General features: G+C 37.5%; 1 protein-coding gene across 1 annotated transcript in view; it reads left to right on the top strand.

Moving 5' to 3' along the window:
- COL4A3BP (collagen, type IV, alpha 3 (Goodpasture antigen) binding protein) overlaps window positions 1–9,366 on the top strand; it is a gene marked incomplete at both ends in the record, with an annotated part of 61,207 nt that extends 51,841 nt beyond the window's left edge. The window contains 5 exons of the mRNA XM_009872012.1: window positions 775–932; window positions 5,693–5,785; window positions 7,186–7,272; window positions 8,651–8,743; window positions 9,289–9,366. Of these exons, the coding sequence (XP_009870314.1) occupies window positions 775–932; window positions 5,693–5,785; window positions 7,186–7,272; window positions 8,651–8,743; window positions 9,289–9,366 (509 nt within the window). The remainder of the gene's footprint in view (window positions 1–774; window positions 933–5,692; window positions 5,786–7,185; window positions 7,273–8,650; window positions 8,744–9,288) is intronic.
- Between the last annotated feature and the right edge of the window lie 662 nt (window positions 9,367–10,028).

Here is a 10,028-nt window from a genome sequence, read left to right on the forward strand (position 1 = left end):
GTAAATCATTAGCTTGTCTCGTGGCATAGCAGGAGTTACTTCAGCCTGCTGGGCTCAGTTAGCTTCAACATGAGTGTTACTTCTGCTTTCTAATATTTTGTGACATTAATATTTAGTGTTTGATTTGTTATTATGCCAACCCACATACGAATTTGACATATAATAGATACTTTTTTTGTCACACTTCTTAAATGACTTTTTAAAATAGCCTTAGCAACAGATGGCTTGGTTGACAACCTGTAGTAGTTAGAACTGCAAAACCCACAGTACTTGGATAATTCAACACATTTGATACTTTTATCTTATACCTCTTTACTTTGAGGTTTAAGTCTGTAATTACCTGCTTAAAGCAACTGTGAATGTTACATTTTGGGTTTGATTACAACTTGAAATTGTTCCTTTTGGTGCTGTATCAAATAGGTTTTAAGGTTGCTTTGTGTTAATTAGACCCCACTTGAAGCTGTCAAACTGCTATTGTTACACAGTATTACCACTCCCTCCACCCACATGATTTGCAGAGTGCAGAGTAATACACAGCATTACAAGCAGACTTGAACTACAGTATAGCAAGATGGAGCTGAGGGAGTATGTTCCTCCTTTTGGTTCTCTTTCCTTATCGTGTGGATAGCTGAAAATTATGAGCACTTTTCATTTTTTTTTATTTTTAACTTTCTAGCCAATCTGTTTTCTTGTAACGGTTGTAATATAAATCATACATGTAAAATGTTTGGAGTTAAAGGCAGCTATCAGTGGATGATTCATATTTATTTTCAGTGTTTCCACATGTGACACCCAAAGGAATTAATGGCATAGACTTTAAAGGAGAAGCTATAACTTTCAAGGCAACTACTGCTGGAATCCTTGCTACGTTGTCTCATTGTATCGAACTCATGGTAAAACGTGAAGAAAGCTGGCAAAAAAGGCTAGATAAGGTAAGTCACTTTTGTTAAAGAAAAAACAAAGCTGCTTTGGCTTGAAATTGAAATTTCGAATGAGCTCTTAACTTTTTTATTCCACCTATTGCTTTTATTTTAATGTACATAACATTAATTTTAGGTGCTTTCATTACTACTCCTATAAAGTGTTAAACCCTCATCCTGCGTGGTGATACAGTAACGTTATTCATCACAGTCCTTTTTTCTAGCCCTTGTTCAGACAGATATGAAAAATACTTGACAGTATTCCATAGAAGTAAGTTATTACTTGCCGCCTTCTAAGAGACCTAATTATCCATGCTTGCAAAATGATGTGCGAATCTGAGATGTTTTAATTATTATGAGAGATGGCAACAATACTGAGAACAACCAATTCTAACTTTAAATGTCTCTTTAAGATACATTTATTTCAATTTCCTTTAGGAGATTGAAGAAAAGTTTTGTTTTATACCAAATGGTTAAATTTCTTAGGTGTGTCATTTGAGAATATCTATTATTCTAATGGCAATGATAATTCATGCTAAGCCTACTCAACCACAATAGCAACTTGAAAGGAGCAGTGTCTTTTCTCATGAGATGTGCTGGAGGCATGGCTAGGTAGTGCTTAACACTGTGATTTCTAGAATCTTACCATCACTGGCTGGTGTCCTGTGTAGTCCTCCAGCTCTTGTTGTCTCTTGTTTATTTAATATGTTGCATGTGGTGTGTATCACACTGCAGATCTTACTACATATGTTTTAGTGGTACATGATTCAAAGAATGAACACATTCACACAAAGTACACCCGTGTTTGAGTCTTTGTTTCTGTGTTCTGGGTCATCTTTGGCCATACGTAAACACAGGACCTGATGAGATGCATCCCAGAGTCTTGAGAGAATTGGCTGATGTAGTTGCCAAGCCATTCTTCACGATATTTGAAAAATCATGCCATTCAGGGTGAAGTCCCTGGTAAAGGAAAAAGGGAAGTGTTGCATCCATTTCTAAAAAGCGTGGAAGGAAGGACCCTGGGAATGACTGACTTGTCAGCCTTACCTCTTTGCCTGGGAAGGTCCTCCTAGAAGCTCTGCTAAGGCACAGGGAGGACAAGGCAGCCAGCCTGGCTTCACCAAGGGTGGGTCCTATCTGACCAACCTTCCGTGATGGGGTAACTACATCAGTGGACAAGGGAACAGCTATGGATGTCATCTTTTTGTACTTCTGCAAAGCCTTTGACATGGTTCACCACAACATCCTTTTCTCTATTCTAGAGAGATGGATTTGATGGGTGGACTGTTTGGTGAGTGAGAAACTGATTGAATGGTTACATCCAGAGAGTAGGGGTCAATGGTTTGCTCTCCAGATGGAGACGGATGACAGGTGGTGTCCCTCAGAGGTCTGTGCTGGTATGAGTGCTGTTTAATTTCCTCATCGGTGACAAGGACGGTGGGATCGAGTGCAGATCTCAGCAAGTTTGCAGATGACACCAAGCTGAGTGCTGCTCCTCATAGAGGCCACTCCTGCAGTCCTCTATGACCAACACCTTTGACACCTATGCTCTTGAAGATAGCAGCTGGCAGTATTGAGACCTGTGCTAACACTATTCCACTTCAGCCCAGAGCTGCTTTGGGATTTTTTTATCTTGTTTTAGTAGTTACATGTGGTTTTATAAAAGCATCTTCTGTGGATATGAGCCTAAGGGAAAAAACATTGGTCTGTTTTCAAGTAGATGTGGGAGGAGAATGGTGATCTTTGTAGCTTTGGTTTTCATGGATAGCTTTGTAAGCTGCTCTGAAAAGGAAGTAAACGTCTTGATATTATCAAGTTCAGAATACCTTCTCTGAGAGAGGTTAGAGGGAAAATTGTCATGCAATTCAGCAGCTGTTTGTGTTCAGAACTCTTAGTCTGTCCAGATCACCTACCAGAGTTGAAAGGCATCGTGATCTGGATGAGGGGATGGAGTGCACCCTCAGTAAGTTGCAGACAATACCAAGCTGGGTGGAAGTGTTGATCTATTCGAGGGCAAAAAGGCTCTACCGAGGGACCTGGACATGCTGGATTGGTGGGCAGGTAGTTGATGGGTTGTAGTGAGGTGGGGGTCAGTCTCTTCTCCCAAGTATCAAGTGATAGGCCGAGAGGAAATGGCCTCAAATTGTGCAAGAACAGGTTTAGACTGGACATTAGAAAAAAAATTTCACCAAAAGTTGTCAAGTGCTGGCACAGGCTTGCCAGCCTGTTATCCTTCCTGAAGATATTTAAAGATGTATCATGTGCTTAGAGACATGATTTAGTGGTGGAGTTGGTAGTGCTAGGTTAGTGGTCAGACTTGATCTTCAAGGTCTTTTCCAACCTAAACAAATCTATGATTTTGTAGTAAGTTTCTCCTTCTGTGCATCAGCAGCTTTATGCTGCGGGCTCTGCACTCTGCAGGTTCATCACAGGAAGAGTAAGGCCTCTGTCAGTGGCTAAAATCAGTGATTGTTTTGCAAGTAGTGTATGTGCCACTAGTCCGGCTCACTCTCTCCTCCAGCCTTCTCACTGCACTCTTCAGAACTGCCTTTTCCTACTACCTCACAAAATTAGAGCCTCCATGTTGTGGAGGGCTAGCATAGCCTAAAGATGCAAGATAAATTTATGTCTGCTGAACTCGAAGAATGTATGTTTCAAAATTACAGCTGTACTAAAAATTTCTAATTAAAAAAGCTCAAGTTCAGTAGAATTTGTTGTATCTGAAGGTGACTACAGTTTTACTAGAGATGAGTAGTGTTGCGAAATTAGTATCTTTCTCTAGAATGCCATTATTGTTTTTAAAATGAAAGTTTTCAATTACATTGTGAAGGACGGAAAGTAAAAATCTTTGAAAAAAGAGTTTAATCTAAACTTTCAGTTTTTAAGAATATTGCTATAATAATGTATATGACAATGGTACTTCTAGAATTAGGTTTTTTCTGTTACTAAAACATTCAGATGCCTATAATAAAATTAATACAAAAGCATGTAGTGTTATCTAAAGATAATGGTAGTTACAGCTTTATTTATTTAATTCTTAGCGGTTAAGATCTTAAGCTTAACTTTTTTGTTTTTGTAGTGCAGTGTATTTTGCAATATAAGCTTCTTGAAGATATTTTAAAGTAATTTTTCTTAAAATGAGTTAACAAGGGAAAGGATTTAATTTCTAGTACTTGGTCCATTGTTTTATTTGCAACAAAATCCTGTGATGATGCTTTTCTTACTGTCTTGACTACAGAAACAGTTTTTCTATTTTTTTCTGTTTTTCTTACTGATTGTCACTAATGAGTAACCTTATCTTCTGAACATTTGCCTTAAGATTAACATATTTGGGTATCTTGTTCCTGTTTGACAGTTGTAACTTAAATGTCTCATTATATTTTACAGAGTCTAAATACACCAGTAATTTTTCTGCTCTGCAGTCAGTTTTCCAATTTTTGCCTTACGTGATGTTGTTACCAAGCGAAGCTGGCAGATTTAGAAAGCTGCATTTTGACACATGTGATTTATTACTAGTTTGCAGGTCGAAGTACAGAAAGTGTGGGGATTTGAGATGAGCAGGAAGGAGTTGTCTTTTGTTTTTTCTTGTTTTATGTTCCAAGTGTTCTCATAAAACTTCTGTGCTTTGTCTCTGTTAACTTGGACTGAAGTCATGCTTATTGTGTCTTCGGGACCCTTCAGTTACTTTCAAAAAAGATAAAAGGGCAAAATTTTGTGAAACATAAGTCTTAGCAATAATTGCCTCATTGTGATAGCTTCAGAAATGAAAAACCTGCATTTACAGATAATGACAATACTAACAGTGCTGCTTTTTTTCTGAGAATTTTTCTGTTGAAATCTGTACTTCTTTGCTTTACGTCACAAGTGCTGCTTTCCTTTTCAACATTTCTTTAGAAGCTGGAAAAAGTGTTCCAGAGTGAATGTTACCACCAAATTCCCAGTCGAGAAATTCAGCATTACGCTATATCTTAAGGATTTTCCACAGAATCTTTAAGGTTCAAATTGTGTTGCTGAATAATTATATTTATGTCTGAAAGTAGTGTGGTGTCCAGTTGTCACCTGTAAGACTTCCACGTGAAGTGATTTCAAAAGGGTACGGAGAAACATCTTGCATATTAAAGCTGAATTCTGCAAGCATTTCAGAAGTATTTATAGCTTTTTCACTAAGAAGATGTGGCAGTATGTAGAATTTGCAGGAAGTACTCGACTTAATCTGGTCCTGGCATTACTACTTTATTATCAAAATATGCAATGATGTAAATAAACATCAGTGGCTCTTGTACAGTCACACATCTATTATGGGAGCGTGATGTTGAATTAGGCTCTACATGGAGTTTACAAAATGATTCATGCTGATCGTGTGCCAGCTAATGATAGATAAATGTACGCGCTACGACTCGTTAGTATCTCACTACATTCAACAAGTTTTTACCAGTCTCACTTTTCACCCTTTGTCACTGTCCAACCATCTGTGTCAAGGAGGTTTATATAAACTTTCAAATACAAAGACCAACCCCCAATGAACCATGGATAGCTGTGCTTAAATGAGACACCAGTTTTTGCTTGCTGCTCTGATTTCTTCCACATGACTTAAAGAAGGTATCCTCAAGGTAGCTAGTTCCCCAAGCTTTGTGTTACATATGTGTTTATATGGGCACAGATAATGCATGTGTGCAAATAAATTCAGAAAATCCACAGCTTTGCAATTTTAACTTGGAAAAAAAAATATACTGATCATTCTCACTGCATCAAATGATCATCTAATTTTACAGGAGACAGAGAAAAGGAGGAGAGTTGAGGAAGCCTACAAAAATGCTGTGACAGAATTGAAGAAAAAGTCCCACTTTGGAGGGCCAGACTATGAGGTATATAAATTCTGCAGTTGAAATTTTTAAAAACACTAAGACTTTTAATGATTTACGTGTTTCTCAGAGTGGGGAAAGGGTCATGTAAATCAAGGTGTTTTGGCTTGTGCAAGTGTGTTCGTGCAACTTGTTTTTCCGACTTGGAAACTGAAGCAGTATGAAGAATCTTAGTCCTTCTTTCCTTGAGAATGGAAGTCTGTCTTCACCTCAGGCTGCTATGTTCTGGTTTTGTTTAAAATATTTATGATGATTTTTACTATTTTCCTTTTAAATATATGCAATAGATTTTCTGCTTCCCTTTTTAATGGTTCTGCTGTATAGCTTTGTAAAGCAAATATGAAAACCCTGAGGTTTTCAGAGGCAGCCTCAGAATCTGGAAGGAATTGATTCCTAACTTGTCTCTGCCACAAATTCAGAGATTTTAGATTCCTTTTATCTGTCAAATTGCAGTAGCTTTCACCTTGGTGAGGTATTTAATAAAATTCTAAGATACTTAAACCACCTTCTGAAGAATAATGCAAGCTAATGCACCTATAATGCAGTTTGTATAGTTTTTAAGAACGTGATCCCTTCATGTAATCAAACACATTTCTACTTGAAAAACATAGTCTGAGAAATAATACTAATATGTTGAGATATGTAAAAGATACTTGAGCTTAAGTTCTTGGTTGTGACTGAGACATACACTGTAAGAGAAAAATACGGATAGATAGTTGTACTTGGTCTGCGTGATTATGAGCCCAGCTGCTTTTCCCAGGTAACGCTGTTGTAAAGTAGTTTTTTGAAGTTTGCTGGACCAGTTTGTCTTACAATGCATTAAAAGCAGTAAACTTTGTTTCTTGAAATTTGTCTTTTACTTAGTAGACTCAAGGTTTTAATAGTTGACTCAGCTGTACTTCACCCAGCTGTTCGGCATTGAACTGTTCTTTCAAAGAATTTGTGGAAGAGATGCCCAAATTTTATCCTGTGTTGTCATGTTTTGAGCACATACCTGAAATCTGCCCTAAGGCACCAGAATACTTGGAAGGAGTCTTCACTACACAATTATGTTAATATGTGTACTTTACTGACACACTGTAAATATTTTTAAGAGAATATATATGTTAATGAAAACCTCAATCTGATGTCAAAGCATATTGACACTGTTACTGAGTTTCCTGGGTTTTATTCCTTCTTTATGCATCTATCCCTAAATTGTAGTTGAGGGGAGTAACTTGCTTTAACAAGTAGGGTTTTCAGAGGAACTGTAACCTAAGAATATTGGGGAAGATACCTGAGGTCTATAGAAGAAATTTGCTTCCATTGGTTATATGCATAATATATAAATACATATTTCTTAAACTGAAGAGAAACTCTCATGTCTCCAAAATTTCTAACTACTTTTGTTTCTTATGCTCTAGGAGGGTCCTAATAGTCTGATTAATGAAGAAGAATTCTTTGATGCTGTTGAAGCTGCTCTTGATAGACAGGATAAAATGGAAGAACAGGTATTGATACTTGAAAAAGTCCTTAAAAATAGGCACTTCACAGGAGACTTCTGTCACTTAAGCTCAGTCGGGGGGTGGATCTCCTGAAGCTCTAGGTGTTTTATTCTGACACTGATTGGGGGAACTTGCTTTAATATTTTTGCAGGTAAGTATTGTCACTTAACTCTAATTTTGAGAAAGTGACTTGACAGCTTGTGTAGGAAAGGATAGTGTAAGTGTTAAGCTAATTGAATGTCTCTAGTTTCTAATTCCACAAAGCTGGTGAAGGGCCTGGAGAATAAATCATATGAAGAACGATTGAAGGAGTTTGGGGCTGTTTAGTCTGAAGAAGAGGAGGCTGAGGGGAGACCACGTTACTATCTACAACTACCTGAATGGATGTTGTAGAGAAGTTGATACTAGTCTCTTCTCACAGGTAATTAGTGATAGGACAAGAGGGAATGGCTTCAAACTGCAACAGAGTAGGTTTAGACTGGACATTAGGAAAAAAAATTTCACAGATAGAGTAGTCAGACATTGGAACAGGCTGCCCAGGGAAGTTGTTGAGTCACTACCGCTGGATGAATTTAAAGGTCGTTTAGATGTGGTGTTGGGGGATATGGTTTAGGGGTGAGCTTTGTAGAGTAGGGTTAGTGGTTGGACTCGATCCCAAGGGTCTTTTGCAACCTGATTGATTCTGTGATTCTGCAGTTCTTTTGTAAGTAACCGATGCCCTGTGGAAATAAGAATATCAAACACTGCAGCTGTTTCTCAGAGCCTAATTGTTGCTCTGAAGTTTCTTTTTACTCTAGCATTAAGTGAAATAGAAAAGACATAGTTCTGCTGGTATTTGTTTTTACTTAAAAATTCTTTAGAGTCTTGCTACTTAACTCATTGCTTGAATACACTCCAGTGACAGGGATCAAAAGGGGCAAGACACATGAGGAAATACATGGAATATGAGAATGTGTAACAGTATATAAAATGAGAGGGAATAACAATGAGATGCTTCCTTTGTTATAAAAGTGTCCAGACTTATGTATATGAAAAAAAATATGAATAAAAATTAAAAGACTTTCTAGTGGACATAAAGTATCCAATAGAGTTTACCTACATTAGGGTCTTCTAGTGGGGAGTAAGTTTTGAGTGACTATTGCACTACTATGTGGATCCTTAGTGCTGCTGATACATCTCTCCTTAACGTGAAAATACACCTGGAGGTATAGCTGAATTCAGCCTTCAGGCCCATTCATGTGCTGAGAATTCTAGGATGGCAGTTTCATGCCTGTCATAGGTAGCATTGGTTTGTTGTAGCCAGTATGTAGGTTGAGGATGACTCATTCTGTTTCATAGTCCACCCAGTAGCAGCTGACTACTAATTAAACCTATTTTGTTGCAGTCCCAAAGTGAAAAAGTTAGATTACACTGGCCGACATCCTTACCATCTGGAGATGCATATTCTGCTGTGGGAACTCATCGATTTGTCCAAAAGGTAAGCTGTTTCTCATGATCTTCTCTGAATAATGGGCTGACCTATGATACTTCTGTACAATATTTTGTATGGGTAGGTGAGATTCTTTTATAGTGTTTCTAGTAACTTTCAATGGTTTACTCATTTTCAAATGAAGTAGCTGGGATTGGAGGACTGTTATCTGTCTTGGCTCTAAAAATACTCTTGACTTGTATCCAGCTTATCATACAGTAAAGGACAAATCTCAACTTGCTAACCTCAGTGTTTTTCAGATACCTTCACTAACATACAGTGAATTGATTTTATTAAAAAGTGAAAATCCAGTTGCTTGTATCAGGACGAGTTGGCTTTTTTTAGTGTTACTGGTAACACTGTGCTCCTCTCAAGGCTACACTGGGAGCATAATACATAATAGGTGCATGTAATCAGCATTCGCTGCCGTGCTTGCTGCTTATGGTGCTTTTGTTTTCCTTTTCTTCATTATCTCGTGCTTGCAAGTTGGTACTGAATGCTCTGTTGTGCCTTTGTTCTGATTACTTGGTTTTTTCTTTGTCTGTCTCTGGTAGCCCTATAGTCGCTCTTCCTCCATGTCTTCCATTGATCTAGTCAGTGCCTCTGATGATGTTCACAGATTCAGCGCCCAGGTACTGTATTAATGTGTAGAGTCGGGGTTACTTATCTTTGCTGTATTTCATCCTCTTCTCTAGAACCTGGGTTTTCTGTTACATAAATAACTGCTTACTTTAAACTAGTACATTGAGACAAAGGAGTTCTCTATTCCTTACTAACTGGTTGTCTTTTTACATCCAGCTTGCATGCATATCACTTGTGCAGAGGCCCAGATCTTGTGAAACTGGTGGATTTCATTCAGTAGCTCTAGTAAAAATGCCTACAATTGGGAAATTTTGCATTTCTGATTATAATAAAAGTAGAATAACATCTGTTTAGTGTGGGCTAGAGATGGTCTTCACTTCCAATTGAATAGTTTTTTCTTGCTTTTAAATCTAAGTTTTATTTTTTGTCTTTAACATTTATTTGTGATGACATTAAAATGCCAGATGTTAAGAGTCACTATTACCATTTTTTACATTTGCAGTTAGTTTTATTACTGAAGGGTCATAAAATATGTTGATAATCAAGACTGTGGGTATGAGAATTTTTACTGAAGAATTTTGATGTATTTACTTATTCTTCAGCAAATGAGCCTGAAATCCTGAGTATGTCAATGTAGTCATAGTGACAAATTCCAGTAATGTACAAAATTACTCTAGGTGCTTGCTCTGAAGATTATGATTTAGAGTAGAAT

This window comes from Apaloderma vittatum, unplaced genomic scaffold (assembly GCF_000703405.1).
Source record: "Apaloderma vittatum isolate BGI_N311 unplaced genomic scaffold, ASM70340v1 scaffold3316, whole genome shotgun sequence".
In the NCBI taxonomy this organism is placed as follows: domain Eukaryota; kingdom Metazoa; phylum Chordata; class Aves; order Trogoniformes; family Trogonidae; genus Apaloderma; species Apaloderma vittatum.